General features: G+C 42.0%; 1 protein-coding gene across 1 annotated transcript; it reads left to right on the top strand.

Annotated features, from left to right (window-relative positions):
* The first annotated feature begins 2,490 nt into the window (after positions 1–2,490).
* On the top strand, positions 2,491–17,435 carry HRG (histidine rich glycoprotein). Its single transcript, XM_070753732.1, has 7 exons — positions 2,491–2,722; positions 4,427–4,537; positions 8,586–8,673; positions 9,688–9,854; positions 11,860–11,973; positions 13,580–13,669; positions 15,281–17,435. The coding sequence occupies exons 1-7, from the start codon at positions 2,528–2,530 to the stop codon at positions 15,908–15,910; spliced, it is 1,395 nt and encodes a 464-aa protein (XP_070609833.1). The 5' UTR covers positions 2,491–2,527; the 3' UTR covers positions 15,911–17,435.
* Positions 17,436–21,065: the final 3,630 nt, after the last annotated feature.

Raw genomic sequence — 21,065 nt, 5'->3', positions numbered from 1 at the left:
ACATCACGCAGTCCTAGGTGCATGAGAAGCGCCCGACTGGGGCTGAAATACGAAATCCAGCATAGTGATCTCATTTTCTGCGTTGTATTGACATAATAATAATAATAATTAATTAGATTTGCATGCCGCCCTCTCCGAGTACTCGGACTGGCTAAGGAGTGACAGTAGGACAGGGGACAGAAGGCACAATATATAACTGCGGCCCTCAATGAAATCCAGTTTGACACTTCTTCTCTAAAGACCCACCATGAAGCTCAATAGTGGGTCTTTAATTCTAAGAGACGGTGGTCACTTTGTCAATAACTGACAAGACAACTTCAATTTTACATGGAAAAAACCCAGACGTGTCAAAGTAGTTCATACTTTGGACTGTCTCGTTGTTTGTTCAGCTAGCACACAGAATTCTGTGTACAGGTAGTCCTAGACTTACAGTTCACCAAGTGACCATTCAAAGTTATAACAGCACTGAAAAAAGCGACTTATGACCAATTCTCATGCTTATGCCAGTTGTAACATCCCCGCAATCACATGAATTACATTTGGATGCTTGGCAACTGACTCACATTTATGTTGGTTGCCCTTTTTACGGCTACTGCCTTACCATTGCAGCCAACCTGCCTTCCATTGAGGTCCTGTATACTGCACAAGTCAAAAAGAGGGCTGTGAAAATATTTACTGACCCCTCGCATCCTGGACACAAACTGTTTCAACTCCTACCCTCAAAAAGTCGCTACAGAGCACTGCACACCAAGACAACTAGGCACGAAAACAGGGTTTTTTATGAATGCCATCACTCTGCTAAACAAATAATTCCCTCAACACTGTCTACTAAGTCTGCACTACTATTACTTCAAGTTTTCCCCATCATTCCTATCACCCATTTCATCCCACTTATGACTGTGTGGCTGTAACTTGTTGCTTCTATCCTTAAGATTTTTATTAATATTGTTTCCTCATTGCTTATTTGACCCCTATGATAATCATTAAGTGTTGTACCTTATGATTCTTGACAAATGTATATTTTTCTTTTATGTACATTGAGAGCATATGCACCAAAGACAGATTCCTTGTGTGTCCGATCACACTTGGCCAATAAAGAATTCTATTCTATTCTATTCTATTCTATGCTATTCTATTCTACTCTACTCCACTCCACTCCACTCTATTCTATTCTATTCTGACAAGCAAAGTCAATGGGGAAACCAGATTCACTTAACAAACGTATTACTAATTTAACAACTGCAGTGGCTCAAACCAACAAATGTGGCAAAAAAAGTCATAAAATGGGGCAAAACTCACTTAACGAGTTTCTCACTTAACAACCTAAATTTTGGGCTCAATTGTGGTTGCACGTTGAGGCCTACCTATACTGAGATCTTCAAATCAATACAAGCTACCTCTATCTTCCTGTAGCCTACTATCACTGCCAGAGGTGGGTTGCTCCCATTTTGGACCAGTAGTGGCAATTTTCCCCAGCTTGCCGAACCAGGAGTGATTGCCGGTTGGCCACACCCCTGAACTAGCTCTATTAATGGTGCCTACAGTGGCACCATCTTATTTTGGGCTTCTGTGCATGCACAGCAGCTCTTTTTTGCTTCTGTACATGCGCAGAAGCTTGGTTTTTGGCAGCACAAGGCCCGCGCATGACCATGAGGTGCCCAATGCTTGCATGGCCACATTTATTTATTGTTTTATTTTATTTATTTATTGGATTTATATGCCGCCCCTCTCTGAAGACTCGGGGCGGCTAACAGCAATCATAAAACAGCGTACAATAATAATCCAATACTAAAAACGATTAAAAACCCATTAATATAAAAAACCAATCATACATACAGACATACCATGCATAAAATTGTAAAGGTCTATGGGGAAAGGAATCTCAATTCCCACATGTCTGGCGGCAGAGGTGGGTTTTAAGTAGGTTACGAAAGGCAAGGAGGGTGGGGGCAATTCTAATCTCTGGGGGGAATTGGTTCCAGAGGGCCGCCACAGAGAAGGCTCTTCCCCTGGGTCCCGCCAAGCGGCATTGTTTAGTTGACGGGACCCGGAGGAGACCCACTCTGTGGGACTTAATTGGTCGCTGGGATTTGTGCACATGACATGGGAGGAAGCAAACCAGGGGCGAGATAAGGTAGAACCCACCCCTGATCATTGCCCTATGCGATGTCAGAATTTCATGCTCTTTTATCCATAGGTTCAGATATTAATTAATTAATTAATTAATTAATTAATTAATTAATTACATTTATTTATTTATTAAATTGGTATGCCGCCCACTCCTGAAGGACGCTTGTCATAGTTCCTCATTTTGGTTCCCCTTTCTCTCTTATTTACTCCATCAATCATTCATTTTCTATTTATTTTGCTGAACCTGGAATCAAGACAACTGGTTCAAGAACCTTGGGACCAGATCGACCCAAAAAAATAAACATCCCGTTGAGTTTGTGGAACTGACTTTTTAGTGTCAGCTTAAAAGAGCTCCAATCTGTTGGCTTAAGAGGATCGATCCCATCGCACTGCCCAAATGAAACTGCTAGCCTGTGCTCTGTTTTTTGTGGCATGGGCCACCTTTTGCCATGCCTTGGTAGTCCCTCAAGACTGCAATGATGCAAGAATAGAGAAGGAAGCAGAGGTGACCCTCGATTTAATCAATAAATGTCGAAAAGAAGGCTACGTTTTTTCCCTGTTCCGTGTTGCTGATGCTCATGTCCAACATCTGGTAAGTACCACAGCTGTGGGTGGCTCCTCCATGTTCCAGCACTGAGTCCATGCAGGGGTGGGTTCCACTTACCTTCCCTACCAGTTCGCATTTGCTTGTCGGCGTGCATACGTCCCATTGTGCAAAAGACCCCGAAACGATACTCTGAGCATGTTTAGAGGAGGGTTTTTTTGCAAAGGACTGTGGACTGCCAGAACCTCTGCTACTGGTTCTAAAGAACTGGTCCAAACCAGCAATGAATCCCAGCATCCGGTTGGAAGAGGGGAGGGGAAGAGAAGAGAAGACAGAAGAGAAGAGAATTCTTTATTGGCCAAGTGTGATTGGACACACAAGGAATTTGTGCTTGGTGCATAAGTAGAGTTTTTTCCCAAACGCCATCACTCTGCTAAAGAAATAATTTCTTCACCACTGTCAAACTATTCACTAAGGCTGCATTATTATTTTTCTCATTGTTCCTATCACCCATCTCCTCCCAATTATGACTGTATGACTGTAACCTGTTGCTTGTATCCTTACGATTTATATTAATATTGATTGTTTCCTGATTGCTTATTTAAGATTAAGATTTAAGATTTATTAGATTTGTATGCCGCCCCTCTCCGAAGACTTGGGGCGGCTCACAACAACAACAACAATACAATACATAGAATACAAATCCAATTGAGTTAAAAAATGAGATTTAAAACCCATAGATATTAAAAGCAATCATTACTGCACAATCACACCATTCTCATATATTACAGTCAGGAAAAAAGGTGGTGGTGGGGGAAGAGATAGTTATTCCCCCCATGCCTGGCGACATAGATAGGTCGTCAACATCTTGCGGAAGGCGGGAAGGGTAGGGGCAATTCGAATCTCTGGGGGAGTTGATTCCAGAGGGCCGGGGCCGTCACAGAGAAGGCTCTTCCCCTGGGTCCTGCCAAATGGCATTGTTTAGTCGACGGGATCCGGAGAAGGCAAACTCTGTGGGACCTGATTGGCCGCTGTGATTCGTGCGGCAGAAGGCGGTCCCGGAGGTATTCTGGTCCGATGCCATGTAGGGCTTTATAGATCATTACCAATACTTTGAATTGTGACCAGAAACTGATCGGCAACCAGTGCAGGCCACGGAGTGTTGGCAAAACTTGGCCACGGAGTGTTGGCAAAACTTGAGCAGATCTTGGAAGCCCCACGATAGGCCCCCCTCGCGGCCGCATTCTGCACGATCTGAAGTTTCCGAACACTTTTCAAAGGAAGCCCCATGTAGAGAGCATTGCAGTAGTCGAACCTCGAGGTGATGAGGGCGTGAGTGACTATGAGCAGTGACTCCCAGTCCAGATAGGTCTGCAACTAGTGCACCAGGCAGACCTGGGCAAATGCTTGACTCAGCCTTCCATCCTTCTGATGTGGGTAAAATGAGGACCCAGATGGTTGGGGGCAATATGTTGATTATGTAAACCACTTAGAGAGGGCTGTAAAGCAATGTGAAGTGGTATATAAATCTAAGTGCTATTGCTATAGGTTGCACATGGAAATCAGCAATATGATTTTCAGTGCTGTGGCTCAAGACCCACATTATCATGTGTAAACACTAGATGGTGAACTACTTTTTGAAAATGAAAATTTATTTATTTTTTCGTGAATCTGCCTCTTTGTTTATTAAACATTTTTAGCGGAATATGCCTGATTTTCTTCTTGTCTTGATCTTGTTTTTTCCCATTTCAGAAAAATGGATCCATAACATTCCTAACTTTGGATGTCTTGGAAACGCCGTGTCCTGTAATATCCAGAAAACATTGGTCATCCTGTGAATCAAGACCATTCTTAAGTATAACGGCAAGTAATGGCCATCTCTATTCTTTCTAAGCATTAACTATTCATTCATTCATTCATTCATTCATTCATTTATTTATTTATTTATTTATTTAGTCCAATACACAATGAGGGTTTTAGTGGGTATATATCTATATACACATAGTAAAATACATGATGAAGGTTATAGAGGAGATTCTCATAGTAAAATATATCTAAGAAATAATAGAAAAGAAGATATAGGAATAGAACATGTCAATGAAAGAATAGAAGAAGAGATATAGGAATAGAAGAAAGGTATAGGAGAGCAATAGGACAGGGGCGAGTGCACTTGTACTCGCCCCTTACTGACATTTTAGGAATCTGGATAGGTCAACCGTAGATAATCTAAGGGTAAAGTGTTGGGGGTTTGGGGATGACACTATGGAGTCCGGTAATGAGTTCCACGCTTCGACAACTCAGTTAGTGAAGTCATATTTTTTACAGTCAAGTTTGGAGCAGTTAATATTAAGTTTAAATCTGTTGTGTGCTCTTGTGTTGTTGTGGCTGAAGCTGAAGTAGTCGCCGACAGGAAGGATGTTGCAGCATATGATCTTGTGGGCAATACTTAGATCTTGTATATTTCTGTGGAGAATCCTGCTTTTGCAACCACAAACCAACAGCAATGTGACATTAGCATGTTATTTCTACTGCCCTAATTCCGCCCACAAATACAAGTTTTAAAAAAGAGTTTTTTCTTGGGTGAAGTCCCAAGTACTTGTGAGAAATGGCATTTTATTCTTGTAAGAAAAAGAGCAAAGGCACAGCCATCCCTATGACATATTCTACTGTATAATCAAAATGTATTTATTACCTGTCAGCTTTCTTTCTGCTTCTCTGTTCTCACAGAAAAAAGGAATAACAGGATATGTTCTGCTGACACTAGAGTGTGAGATTGGGTTATTCTGACATGAGATAGAGGAAGTGTGCAGATGTGAAGTTCTAAGGAATTTCCATGCTGGAAGTCACCCGAGTGTAATGCCAAGGTGTTACATAAGGGGAGTGGAACAATGGGATGGGAAGAGTAAGATTGCACTGGTCAACACACACAAAAAATCATCAGCAAAGGCAATATGTTTGTTTTATGGGGTTTGATGTGCTGATTCCAAAAAATTATTCATTATTTATTTATTATTATATTTGTCATACAAGTATAGAATTATAGTTTCTATTAACTTAACAAAGGATAAAGAAGTGGTAAAAAGGATAATACAGTGGTACCTCGAGATACGAGTTTAATTCGTTCCGGACCTGGGCTCTTAAGTCGAGCAGCTCTTATCTCGAACGACTTTTCCCCATAGGAATTAATGTAAATAATTTTAATTGGTTCCAGCCCTCAAAAAACTCACAAAGTTAGTCTAAATTATGCAGAAAGACATGTTTTTAATGAAGAAATGTACATGTACATATAAATGAATAATGAAGTTTCTTTCACTTAACTTGTAAACTTTCTTAAACTTTTAAATTTACATATGTTCAACTTCTCTGCCACCCAATCCTGTAGGACAGAGGTCCCCAACCCTTTTTGCACCAGGGACCGGCTTTAAGCGATCAAGAGAGGAATGGGTGAATGAATGGACGGAGGGTGGGAAGGAAGGAAGGAAAGAGGGAAGGGACAGGAACAGAGGAAGGAAGCAAGGAAACTTATGAAAGGGGAGAGTAAGAGAGGAATGAGTGAAGGGAGGGAGGGAAGAAGGTGGGAAGGAGAAAGAAAAGAAGAAATAGAGGAAGGGAAGGTAAAAGAGAGAAAGAAAAAGAGCAAGAAAGAAAGAAAGAAAGAAAGAAAGAAAGAAAGGGGGAAGGGACAGGAACAGAGGAAGGAAGCAAGGAAACTTATGAAAGGGGAGAGTAAGAGAGGAATGAGTGAAGGGAGGGAGGGAGGGAGGGAAGAAGGTGGGAAGGAGAAAGAAAAGAAGAAATAGAGGAAGGGAAGGTAAAAGAGAGAAAGAAAAAGAGCAAGAAAGAAAGCTGCAAGCACCCCCCCGAGCCCCCCAGGCCGGCTGCAACCTTTTAAAACATGCGCGCCGCTTCGCAGCTGTCTCCTGAAGCCGAACGCGGAAGTTAGCGTTTGGCTTCAGGAGACAGCTCCTTGGCGCTTGTATCTCGAATTTGGGCTTGTAAGTAGAACAAAAATATCTCTCCCCTCCCAGCTCTTATCTCGAGTTGCTCTTAAGTAGAGCAGCTCTTATGTCGGGGTTCCACTGTAGAAGGACAGAAGGACAGGGATGGTAGGCACAATAATGTGCTTATACACGCCCCTTATGGACCTCTTAGAAAAGGGGAGAGGTCAACAGTAGATAATTTAAGGCTGAAGATCTTGGGGTTGATCTTGACTCTAAATATGCTTAGTTTTGCTCTATCACATAAAGTTTCCGATATAGAAGCATTTTTGTTGTTACGTTATTTCTATATTTTCAATGTATGTGTAATTACTGTTTTTTTAATGTCTCCAGTATATTTTCTATACCTTATAACAATGATGCTGCTCCATGAAAACTATACCTGCTACAGGAAAACTACATACATTTTTGAAATCAGAACAAAAAAATAATTCAGAAAGGTACAAGGTCAACTGCGATGATTCCAAAAAATATTTTTAGCAGACCTATGTTGTTATTTGTTTGTAGAGATATTTTGTATTTATATGGAGTACAGTATTCAGATGACGATATTGCCTTTGGTTGGAGAACTCAAAATTCTCTGTACATTTGCCCTTTTGCAAAAGAACATAATAAATGCTTTTTTATTGTTCGTTCGGACTCCTGTTGATTTCCATGGTGTATTTCTCACAATACTCTCCAGCATTTATACTCTCCAGCAGATATTTTCTGCATGTTTTAAAAGCAATTTTTGTTTCCGTTATTCGGTCGCCAAGTCAAATATGACTCTTCATGAACCCTATAGACCAGTGATGGCGAACCTATGGCACAGGTGCCACAGGTGGCATGCGGAGCTATATCTGCTGGCACGCGAGTCATTGCCATAGCACGTGATCAGCTGATTTTTGGCTCACACAGAGGTTCTGGAAGGGTGTTTTTGGCTTCCAGAGAGCCTCCAAGGGATAGGGGAGGGCGTTTTTACAATCCAGGAAGCCTTCGGAGCTTAGGGAGGGGAAAATATGAGCATATTGGGCCCACCAGAAGTTTGGAAACAGGCCATTTCCGGCCTCCAGAGGGCCTCCGGGGGGGAGAGCTGTTTTCACCCTCCTCAGGCATTGAATTATGGGTGTGGGCACTCACACATGTGCGATAGAGCGCAAGCACGCTCTTTCGGCACCTGAGGAAAAAAAGGTTCACCATTACTGCTATAGCCTTTCATGACATCGGACCAGAATATCTCCAGGACTGCCTTCTGCTGCACAAATCCCAGCAGCCGATTAGGTCCCATAGAGTTGGCCTTCTCCGGGTCCCATCGACTAAACAATGTCATTTGGCGGGACCCAGGGGAAGAGCCTTCTCTGCGGTGGCCCCGACCCTCTGGAACCAGCTCCCCCCGGAGATTAGAACTGCCCCCAGCCTTCTTGCCTTTCGCAAACTCCTTAAAATCCACCTCTGCCGTCAGACTTGGGGGAATTGAGACACCTCCCCCGGGCCTATACAGTTTATGCATGGTATGCTTGTGTGTATGTTTTTTTGCTTTTCAATAAGGGGTTTTAAGCGATTTTAAATTATTAGATTTGTTATACATTGTTTTATTGTTGTTGTGAGCCACCCCGAGTCTACGGAAAGGGACGGCATACAAATCTAATAAATAATAAAAAGTAATATAGACTACAGCAGACCAGGCCTCCCTGTCCAGTATCTCGATTACACTCTCTAATCATTTAAAAGTGGAAGCTGATTAATTAGCATTTTGTTGCCTTGGCTCATGAGGTGCACACTACCTATTTTCTTCATGTTTCTTCCAGACAAGAACATTTCAGGGTCACGGCCAAGACATTGCTAGAAGTCAACCTCTTCTCAAGACCTTTTGCCTTTCCCTAAAATGCAACTTGAAACTACAGTAATGCCTTTTTTTGTTTTGTCTTTTCCAGGATCTGGGACAATGTAAGGCAGTTGTGTTTATAAATGAATTTTCAGGGGAAAAACTGCTGCATGCATACAACTGCACTGTCAGCCCAGGTATTCACATTCTTCTAAATTCCAAGTCAGAATCAAATAAAGAAGCATCTCAGTGACCTAGATGGCTATGTATTGCACTTTTGGAACATGTTCAATCTCGTCTCCTAAAAAAGTTTGGAGTAAAAGTCTGGTGCTTCCGATTTTGCAGAGGATGTTGTTAAGTGTGCACATATATAACAAATGCCACTTCACTTAAAGAGTTTGTTTCCAGATAGATAGGTAGGTAGGTAGGCAGGCAGGCAGGCAGGCAGGCAGGCAGGCAGGCAGACAGATAGATAGATGATAGGTAGGTAGGTAGGGAGAGAGAGAGAGATGAAATAAGAAAAGAAGAAAAAAGAAAGAAAGAAAGAAAGAAAGAAAGAAAGAAAGAAAGAAAGAGGGAGGGAGAGAGAGAGGAAGGAAGGAAGGAAGGGGAGGAGGGAGGGAGGGAGAGAGAGAGAGAAAGGAAGGAAGGAAGGAAGACAGACAGAAAGAAGGAAAGAAAGAAACTTCAGAGGGCCGACCATGAGACTTTTGAAATTTAATTTTTGGTGGCAGGAGCATCACTTAGCTGACATAAAAATTTTTAAAGATGATTTTTTTTTTTAGAACATTAGCATTTAAAGATTACATTGGAAGATTACTTTTTTATTAATTTGTTCCATCTTTCGATTAGATTATTATTAGAGTTGGAAGGAACCCTGTAGGTCATCTAGTCCAACCTCACCCCCAGACGAGAGTCCCTACACCATTTCAGACAAATGGAAGTCCAATTTTCCTTTGAACGTCTCAAATGTTGGAGCTCTCACAACCTCCACAGGAAAGCTGTTCCACTGGTTGATTGTTCTCACTGTCAGAATTTTTTTCCCTATTTCCAGGTTGAATCTCTCCTTGGTCAGCTTCCATCCGTTATTCCTTGTCTGGCCTTCTGGTGCCTTGGAAAACAGCCTGACCCCTTTCTCTCTTTAACGTGTAAAGACAATTCAGATCGTTGACACCGCAGCATTGATAACCGTGCTTTTTTTAAACTTACAGTTCCACCAAAAATATATGAATGCAAGAGGTGCCCTGTAAGAGTAACAGTTCCAGAAGACCCTGAGAAGTACACCGGAGAAGCCAATAGGATTTTAGAGAAATACCGGCTGGGAAGCAATGAGTCAAATTATTTCAAGGTGGAAAAAGTCCTAAAGGTTTTCAAGGCAGTATGTATCCTTCACCCCATGGATTGGTAGACTTATGTAAAGTGTATTTCCCAAGGTATCAGGAAGGAAAAGACCAGCAGTGGAAAATGGTTTAAATCCACTCTCCTTAAAGCACCTTCCACAATTATCTTTTCCTTCCTTCTTCCTTCCTTCCTTCCTTCTTTCCTTCCTTCCCTCCCTCCCTCCTTCCTTCCCTTCCTTCCTTCCTTCCTTCCTTCCCTCCCTCCTTCCTTCCTTCCTTCTTTCCGTCTTTCCTTCCTTTCCTTCCTTCCTTCCTTCCTTCCCTCCCTCCCTCCCTCCTTCCTTCCTTCCTTCCTTTCCTTCCTTCCTTCCTTCCTTCCTTCCATCCATCCATCCTTCTTAAAAGTATTATTCTTATAGCTGCTATTTTTATTAATGGAACACATATCAAGTTTAACCAATTACTTAACTGTATCAAAGCCCTTTCATAGTATCAGAGAAGATGGAGTGGCTGTAGGTACTGCCTCTCAAGGACATGTCCATCTGTCCGTCCATTATCCTGGGAGAGGGGAATTATTGACACCCTCAGAGAGGGATCGCAACTTGGGCATCCTCCTCAATCCCCAGCTAACTTTAGAGCACCATCTTTCGCCTGGTGCACCAGTTGAGGCTCTATTTGGACAGGGAGTCCTTGCTCGCGGTCATTCATGCCCTTATCACCTCGAGGTTCGACTACTGCAATGCTCTCTACATGGGGCTACCTTTGAAGAATGTTTGGAAACTTCAGATTGTCCAAAGTGCAGCCCCGCGAGCGGTTTTGGGCCTCCCAAGATATGCCCATATCTCGTCATCACTCTGCAGACTGCATTGGCTGCCGATCTGTTTCCAGACACAATTCAAAGTGTTGGTTATGACCTATAAAGCCCTGCACGGCATAGGACCAGATTATCTCCAAAACAGCCTTCTGCCGCATGAATTCCAGTGTTCGTTGAGGTCCCACAGAGTTGGTCTCCTTAGGGTCCCATCGACCAAACAATGCCAGCTGGTGGGACCTAGGGGAAGAGCCTTCTCTGGGGGGGCGGACCTCTGGAATCAGCTCCCCCCAGAGATTCACACTGCCCCCACCCTCCTCGCCTTCCCAAAGAGTTTAAAAACTCATCTTTGCCACCAGGCCTGCAGTTTTTAGATCTTCCTCCCAGACCAATGAATGTTTTTAGTATGAGTGTCGAATGAACGGTAATGATAGCTTTTTTAAATTAGAATTTTAAGGATTATTTTAATGTATTATTAATTGGATTGTTTATTACTGTTTTCTGTTTTCTGTATATGCTGTGAGCCGCCCCGAGTCCTTGGAGAGCGGCGGCATACAAATCCAATTAAGTCTAAATCTAAAAATCTATCAGTATTGTACTAGCACTGCTGTGAAGTGGCATTTTTAGTACTCTTCCCTCACCCATTATCTTATGCCTAGAATTACAGTGTTCCCTCAATTTTCGCAGGGGATGAGTTCCGAGACCGCCCACGAAAGTCGAATTTCCACAAAGTAGAGATGCGGAAGTAAATACACTATTTTTGGCTATGTACAGTATCACAAGCTTTCCCTTAACATTTTAAACCCCTAAACTGCAATTTCCCATTCCCTTAGCAACCATTTAGATTATTACTCACCATGTTTATTTACTAAAGTTTATTAAAAAAAATATTTATTAAAGGCGGACGAAAGTTTGGCGATGACGTATGACGTCATCGGGCGGGAAAAACCGTGGTATAGGGAAAAAACAGCAAAGTATTTTTTTTAATTAATATTTTTCAAAAACCATGGTATAGCCGTTTCGCAAAGTTCGAACCCATGAAAATCGAGGGACCACTGTATTCTGATTTAATTCTGAACAGACCCTGAATGCGATAGCCTGTTTTTTCTAAAACTTTTAATCAAAAAAATTACATCTGCCCTGCAGTTATCCTTAGATGCAAACGCCAAAGTGAACTGCAATATTGGAAAAGTTGGATATAATTTGATCGCTGTTTTGTTTATTTTATGCAGGTTGCTGAACGTACATTATTCATCGTTGAATTCACCATAAAAGAGACAACATGCCCTAGAAACAGAGACCCGGCGAGTGTTTCCCAATGTGAATTCCTGCCTGACGGAGAAGCTGTGAGTGGAGATAACAGTTTGGCTAATAAACTGCAGGAAGTAAATAGGCAGTTGCGATATAGAGGTTTTCAGGATCTATTTTGGATCCTCAAAGGTATCTCAGTAACAACAATATAAGGGTCAATGGTCACTCTCCTAAGACATCAAGTCCTAGCATTTTCATCTAGTGAGCTCAGAGGACAGCCCATAATATTTTGTGCTGTACACATCACCCTTTGTAATCAACCTCCATTTGAGGTGTCTTTACTTTTTCTCTCACCTTAATTTTATTTATTTATTTATTTTATTTATTTATTTTGTCCAATACACAATGAGGGTTTTAGTGGGTATATATCTATATACACATAGTAAAATACATGATGAAGGTTATAGAGGAGATACTCATAGTAAAATATATCTAAGAAATAATAGAAAAGAAGATAAAGTAATAGAACATATCAATGAAAGAATAGAAGAAGAGATATAGGAATGGAAGAAAGGTATAGGAGATATAGGAGAGCAATAGGACAGGGGACAGAAGGCACACTAGTGCACTTGTACTCGCCCCTTACTGACCTCTTAGGAATCTGGATAGGTCAACCGAATTAATTAATTGTATTTAATTAATTCAATGCATTTTTGATCAGTGGCATTAGATTACATTTTTGTTCTGGCCCCATTGACTTTCGATTCTGTTCTGTCTGGGTCACTCCGGAAGCCAATACCAACCCAAAAAAAGAAGCCAAACACACCGGTAAAAGGCAAAGGCAGTTTATAGAATTCAAAGAAAACACAGGTAACAGAAAATGTCCTTACAAACAGGAAAACGCTGGAACTTCAAAGATAGACAGGATTCTTGCTGCCAAAACGAAGCTGTAGATAGCAAACATACGCCTCCCACGAGTCTTCCAGACTGCTAGGCCACAAGCCAAGATCAGAGACGCCGAGAATCAAAGCAGGTCACCGCAACTCCAATTGATAACACTCCACATGGCTTCAAGGGCTTGCCTGCCTTTTAAACCCTGCTGATGAGGACCACACCCAAACCCAGCTGTTTCTAATTCAATGGTGATAATATTTCTTTAACTGCTGCTTTCTTTGCTCTGACCGTCTCTGTCGCATGTCAATGACAGCTTGTGCATCATCACCTAATGATTCCAAGCTACTGGCTGGGGAGAGGGCCCCCCCCCCCCCCGGGGCTCTCATGCTGTTCTCCTTCATCCCATTCCTGACTCTCCTCTCCCCCGTCCGACTGTTCAGCCCCCTCCTCTGTGCTGTCATCCTCCTCCGGGCATGGAGCCAGCAGAGACGCAGCCGGTCCCTGAGCAGCCTCAGGCTGAACCACAACAGATTCCATCACAGTTTTGTTATCCCAGTTTTAAATTGTGAGCTAAACTGAAAGGTGGCATAGCACGGAGAGGGGCGGCATACAAATCCAATAAATAAATAAATTTCCTGCAGCAGTGATTCTCAAAAACATTAACAATGTTAAAATGTGTGGACTTCAATTCCCAGAATTCCCCAAAGAGAGAGAGAGGGCGGGAGGGAAAGAGAAAGAGAGAGAGAGATGTCAAATTTAGAAAATTCAATACCATCTCAACTGTTATCATTTCCTTTTTCTGTGCAGAATCAGGGATTTTGCATAGGAAAAAGACTTTTACAGACAGGAGCCCCAGATGTGGTCGAAGTAGATTCCTGTACGATCTATGATATTCAGGTAAGAGTGCAAATTATTTAACCGCTAGGAGGAAAAACTCATAGATTTAAGGGCACTGGTAATATCAGCAGGAATATGAAACTGTTCCTAGCCAGCCTTCACAGGTAAGTTGTTTACTCGGAAGTAAAACAATCCGTTGCTCTGACTCTACACTGAATTAAGGGATTAAAATTGGAGGTTTTTTAAAAAATTTATATAGTATTTTTATTTGTATATTTTATATTTCTCTTGCAAGACCTCTGAGTCTTCGCAGAGGGGTGGCATACAAATCTAATAAATTATTATTATTACTAATTCACTAATAGGCAGCAAATAAGAGTTCTACACTAACCTGATTTCTTCTTTCTAATTCTCATCTGAGTCTCCAGAGAGGGGCGGCATACAAATCTAATAAATTATTATTATTATTATTATTATTATTATCATCATCATCATCATCATCATCATCATCATCATCATCTCAGGGACTGCCTTCTGCTGCACGAATCCCAGCAACCAGTTAGGTCCTACAGAGTGGGCCTTCTCTGGGTCTCGTCAACTAAACAATCTCATTTGGCGGGACCCAGGGGAAGAGCCTTTGGAACCAACTCCCCCCAGAAATTAGAATTGCCCCCACCCTCCTTGCCTTTCATAAGCTTCTTAAAACCCACCTCTGCCATCAGGCATGGGGGAATTGAGATATTCTTTCCCCCTAGGCCTTACAATTTACTCATGGTATGTTTATATGTATGTTTGGTTTTATAATAAGGGGTTTTTTAGTTGTTTAGTATTGGATTGTTACATGCTGTTGTTTTTTATCACTGTTGTTAGTCGCCCCGAGTCTGCGGAGAGGGGCGGCATACAAATCCAATAAATAAAATATTATTATTATTATTATTATTATTATTATTATTATTATTATTATTATTATTATTATTATGTCAGTGCAACACAGCAAACAAGATCACTATGCTGGATTTCGTATTTCATCACCAGTCGGGCGCTTCCCAAGCATCTAGGACTGGGTGATGTAGCGGCGAATTATGTTTGCCGATCCCAGTAATGCGGCCTTTTGCAATTGACAGATGGAGATTTTGTCAATTCCGATGGTTTTCAAATGTCCGCTGAGATCCTTTGGTACTGCGCCCAGCGTGCCAAGTACCACTGGGACGACTTTCACTGGCTTATGCCAGAATCCTTGCAGCTCGATTTTTAGATCTTCGTATTTTACTAATTTTTCTAGCTGCTTCTCTTCAATTCTGCTGTCCCCTCGGATTGCGATGTCAATGATCCATACTTTCTTTTTCTCCATGATCACAATGTCTGGTGTGTTATGCTTCAGAATTCGGTCAGTCTGAAGTCGGAAGTCCCACAGTAGTTTTGCTTGCTCATTTTCGACCACTTTTTTGGGCTTATGATCCCACCAGTTCTTTGCCACTGGTAAATGGTAGTTCTGGCACAAGTTCCAGTGGATCATCTGTGCCACAGCATCATGTCTATACTTGTAGTCAGTCTGTGCAATCTTTTTGCAGCAGCTGAGTATGTGATTATTATTATTATTATCATTATTGTCATTATTATTATCCATACATTCATAAATGGTGACTTGTCCTTTGAACTTCTTTTGCAAAGACCCATGATTCTGAAGAAGGCCATCATCACTGCAATGTAACTGGGCATGAGTGCAGGCATCCGCTACGTAAACATCAGCGTCGTCACCCTCGTCATCACCCTCGTCATCCTCATCAACTTCGTCATCGCCACCACCACAATGATACTCACCACCAAGGACATCTCCATGAGGATAGAAATCCACAAATTATTGGCCATAATCAAACAGGTCAGGCAGGTCCCAGGGACAACCGTAAGCCTGAGCAGACCCAAGAGGGACGTCCTGGCATTCCCCCTCCTCCAGGACCTCAGTATCCTCCTCCTCCTCTTGGGGGTCCCCATCATTTCCCCCCTAGTAAATATCCACCACCACCTCTTGGGGCTCCACCTCCCCGACCTTTTCTGCGTTGGCCAGGGGATCGCCACCAACAGTCCTTAAGCAGCACAGACTTTGTCCATCATGTTACAATTTTTAGTGAGCATGATGTCCTCCAAGCTCCTGGTGCCAACTTCCCTGACCGTGTCTCGCCTATCAAAAGAGGAGATTTCCGTAACATAATACAACCTTTCCCAGAGGTTTCCTCAAGATCAAAATCATGCCCAGGGAAGCCCAAAGTTGACCTCTTGCTAGACATTTTGTCTATTTCCTAAGTAAATAATATATGCATTTATATGTGTTGATTTTTGTTTAGATTACCCATAAAGTGTAACCATGAGAGCTAAATATCTTATAGGAGAGCATAGTTTATATATAATCTTAGAGTGATGCATGGTTTGGAAATCATTTGAAAAATATATTTCATACACATGCACATCTATCTGTCTGTCTGTCTGTCTGCCTGTCTGTCTGCCTATCTATCTGTCTGTCTTTCTATCTATCTATCTATCTATCTACCTACCTACCTACCTACCTACCTACCTACCTACCTACCTATCTATCTATCATAATTGTCGACTATAAGAAAAACTTATCTGCCTTGGAATATGGCCCCGGGTGGGGATGAGAGGCAAAAAAAGGAGCTGTGATGTTCCTTCAATACACCAGGGTGATTCGACACAAAAATATGTAACCCTTCCCTGGTGCAGAGCTGAAGGGATTGGATACTGTAGCCTAGAGGTTAATTCTCTGCCTTAGAAGGCAAAGGTTGCAGGTTCAAGTCCCAGTGAGGGTATGGCTAGCTGATGAGGCCAAAATAAGGCCGAAATAGATCTATCCTAGTCTCCCTTAATTTTTGAATTCAGCAAAATAACATGTGACATATATATACATAGATACATACCCATCCATCCGTCCGTCCGTCCGTCCGTCTGTCTATCTATATATTCCAAAGTTGCAAAGATTCACCTGGTATTCCCAAATATAGTATGTATGGCAGCATGCTCCCTGCCATATTTGGGTATACCACGCAACTTAACAGAAAAACATACATACATACATACATACATACATACATACATACATACATACAAAACTTGCAAAAAACTGATAAAGAAATAAAGGGAGATCAGTTTAGATCTATTCCAAGCTATTTAGCTCTAATCAGCTAGCCATACCCTTCTAGGATTCTAACCTGGGCTGCTTTTACCTTGCTAGGCAGTGCTTATATATACATATGGATAGTATACCTGGTGATACAAACTGATGTAAGCTTATTGTATATATGGGGAAACTGTGCCCCTATTTGTTTGTTTTGTTTACGTGTGTGTTTTACATGTATTTTACATGTACTTTCTTTTTTAAAAAATAAACATATATTTCAGATGTTACATAATTTCATATACAATAACAACCTCTGCTATTCTTTAAAAAAGCCTGAGGTTGGGGAGTTTTTTCAGTCTTTCCATTAAAATCTGGAAAGAAGATTCTAATGTTTTATGCTAAGGAATAGATTGCATACACCACATAGAGTGAAAGAGGGTTTTGTAGAAAGAATCCTCTTGTGGAGTGTCTGATTCTAGATATCTTCTCTATTTTATTTAGTCCAGTGGTATTCCATTAGAACGATCAGTTTTGGACAGAAAAAGTCCGAATTACTATTATCTGGCACCAAAAAAAAGCAAAAGAAAAGAAAAAAGGAATTTCTTTATAACTATAGCCATCTTATATATTCACAATCATGTTTATAGTTTGTCTGTAATCATATATACACTTGACAAAATAAATAAAATAAAATTTCTTTGTTGTCACCTAATGGTTATCTGAGAGTCCCTTGGACTGCAAGGTAATCCAACCGGTCAGTCCCAGAGGAGATCAACCCTGACTGCCCTTTAGAAGGCCAGATTCTGAAGATGAAAATCAAATACTTTGGCCACCAAATGAGGAGAATGGACTTAGTGGAGTAGAGCCACGTTTCGGCCTCCAGGAAGGACGTCTTCGTGACGTCGAAGCTCCGCCCATGGAATTCCCTATTGGGATTCCCCACCTTCTTTCCAGCCTCCAGATCGGCTGAAAACGCCATCGCCAATCGCAAAAACGGCACTCTGCTGGGTGGCGCCGCCCAGCTGTCACCTTCTGAAACAGCCGGGCACTTCTTGGCGGCCTCCGGAACCTGAACCTGAACCTGAACTTCCGGGTTCGGCGTTCGGGAGAACGCCGAGAAGCCCCCCAGCTGTTTCAGAAGGTGACAGCCGGGCCGCAGCGCTTCTTGGCGGCCTCCCAAACCCAAAACCGAAAAGTTCAGGTTCGGGTTCGGGAGAACACCGAGAAGCCCCCCCCCCCAACTGTTTTAAAAGGTGACAGCCGGGTGGCGGCGCCCAGCGGAGCGCCATTTTGCGATCTGCGGTGGGTTCGTAAGCCAAAAAAAGTTCGTATCACGAGGGGTTCATATCATGAGGTACCACTGTATAGTAGCACATTGAGGACCGTTTTTAATCCTTGGATCTACCAGACAAGTTTATTCTTTTGGTGGGATTTAAAAAAAATTATCCTACAAAAGTGCTAAGCGAAGGATATCCCATGTAGCAAATAATGGGCAAGCATACTCCTAGTTCTGTTGACTCAGCATTTGCATCACCTTTTAACTCCCTGAATCATGTACACACTTAGCTCATCAATATTGACAATAGAGAGGGAAGAGCATCAAGTCTTGGAAAATATTCTCAAATTCCACACTTTCTCCCTTTAAAATTGACTTATTATCAACCTAGAAAATGTTATTGAAATTCCTAGAACTGACCACAGTTTAAAACATGGGTCTGACTCTGATATTGTAAATGTCAAACATGAATTTGATTGGTGTGTGGGTCGTTTGTATCATTGGACATTCTGACGTGCATTTAGCTTGACATAGTTTGGAGTTGAAGGGTGGATGGAGCCTTCAGTCAAAATAGAATTCCTAACTAATGTGTCAACTCCGTAGTGGGTTCTAAAACCCGTTACTACCAGTTCGCATATGAATGGCACTTCTGCACATGTGCAGAAGCATCCCTAGAGGGTGGACCAAGCCGCCCTGCCACCACTACTACCAGTTCTAAGAACGGGCCAAACCAGGAGCAACAGACATTCCAATGCCTGGCTAACCAGAGGAGGAGGAGGAGAGTTGTCAGTGAGCAACTAGCTCCCATCCTGGTTGGACAATGTGAAAAAATTGTTTAGGAAACTGGAGAAACTGAGACTTATACTGAATTGAAAAGTATTGCCCACAAGATCACATGCTGCAACGTCCTGCCTGTCAACGACTACTTCAGCACAAGACTACAACAACACAAGAGCACGCAACAGATTCAAGCTTAATATTAACCGCTCCAAACTTGATTGTAAAAAATACGACTTTAGTAGTAGAGTTGTTGAAGCATGGAACCCCTTACGGAACTCTGTAGTGTCATCCCCTAACCCCCAACGCTTTACCCTTAGACTGTCCACGGTCGACCTCACCAGATTCCTAAGAGGTCAGTAAGGGGCGCACATAAGCGCACTAGAGTGCCTTCCGTCCCCTGTCCTATAGACTCTCCTATATCTCATATAACTTCTCTACTATATAAGCTTCATTGTATATTATTGTGTATTGGACAAAATAAATAAATTAATTAAATAAAATAAATAAAAATGAAAAGCCCGGGAAGTTTAGTACTGGCTTTTCACCAGATAGTGGATCTAAATAAATTTGTTCTTTGAGGAAAAGCAATGCCTCAGAGTTCGATTTGTAATGGGTGCATTACTTGGAGCCTGACAGTAAATTGAAAACATGAAGAGGGACGGTGTTATGTCTAGAGGACAGTTAGGCCTTGTACCCACCCCATATTCTTTGGGCGGGAAAATACTACAAGGGGATTGGTTATTATTATTTTATTATTTTATTATTTATTCTTTGTCCAATATACAATACATATGAAGGAGAATATACATTAAGTAATATATATAATGATAGAAAGTAAGAAAGAAGAGAGGTTGGAGGAAAGGAGAGAAAATGTATGACATATGTGATAAGGAAAGAAGATTGGACAGGGGACGATAGGCACATCAGTGCACTTATGTACGCCCCTTACTGGCCTCTTAGGAACCTGGAGAGGTCAATCGTGGAGAGTCTTAGGGAGAAATGTCTGGGGCTGGGGGCTGACACCACTGAGTCTGGCAATGAGTTCCACGTTTCGACAACTCGATTGTTAAAGTCATATTTTTTACAGTCAAGTTTGGAGCGGTTGATGTTAAGTTTGAATCTGTTGCGTGCTCTTGTGTTGTTGCTGTTGAAGCTGAAGTAGTCATTGACCGGAAGGACGTTGCAGCATATGATCTTGTGGACAATACTTAGATCGTGTTTTAGGCGTCGCAGTTCTAAGCTTTCAAGATCCAGGATAGTTAGTCTATTTTCGTAAGGTATTGGTTGGCTCAGCCTGGCAGCTCGGCATATATATAGCTGCCAGGCACGGCCATGTTGTCTTTTGTTTAGTTCTGTAACCGTTACTCCTTGTTAATAAAGAACCGTTACTTACCACAAGAGTGCAGTCCTTCATTCCAGCAAGGACATTACAGATGGCATAGAAATCCAATAAATAAATAAATAAATTTTAAACTGCTGGTAAATAAACTTGGTATTCTATCTTGTAAATCCATATCAGTTTACTGTAGGCCAAAAGGGGATGTGTGTGTGCATGCCCATAGCCATTCACTCCCATCCCCACACATGCACACCACCACCACCCCTGCCCAGTGTGCATGCGCACTGAAGCCTGGGACAGTGACTTCCAGTGGCTGTTATTTTTCACCCACTGGAATCTTCCCTGAAGTCTCCGGAGAGCAAAACAGCCTTACCTAAGGCTGAAACTCAGCTGGCCAGAACACGCATGTGCACTGGAGTTGACATAGGACAATGCCTCATGTGCCCTTCAATATGGTTCCATGTGCCACATGTAACGCTCTCTACATGGGGCTACCTTTGAAAAGTGTTCGGAAACTTCAGATCATGCAGAATGCAGCTGAGAGAGCAATCATGGGCTTTCCCTGATATGCCCATGTTACACCAACACTCCGCAGTCTGCATTGGTTGCCGATCAGTTTCCGGTCACAATTCAAAGTGTTGGTGACCTATAAAGCCTTTCATGCCATCGCCACCCCGAGAGATACCTGCGGTGTTCTGTCGGGCTCTCTGGTAGAATCCTCCCAAAAATTCACAGGTACAAATTTCAGACACACACACGTTTGAAAATTCAAAACAATGTTCTTTGTAATGAAAATTCACTTAAACTAAGCCCTCTTTTGGTATAGCAAAGAGCACTCATCTCCAAACAAACTGGTAATTGGTACAAGTCCCTTATCAGTTCTGTGATACTTAGCTTGCAGCTGTGAGACAATTCACAGTCCTCCTTCTTT

Source organism: Erythrolamprus reginae, chromosome 5, assembly GCF_031021105.1.
Source record: "Erythrolamprus reginae isolate rEryReg1 chromosome 5, rEryReg1.hap1, whole genome shotgun sequence".
Classification (NCBI taxonomy): Eukaryota; Metazoa; Chordata; class Lepidosauria; order Squamata; family Dipsadidae; genus Erythrolamprus; species Erythrolamprus reginae.
The sequence above is the reverse complement of the archived record's forward strand: the minus strand, read 5'-3'. Positions and strand labels throughout refer to the sequence as shown.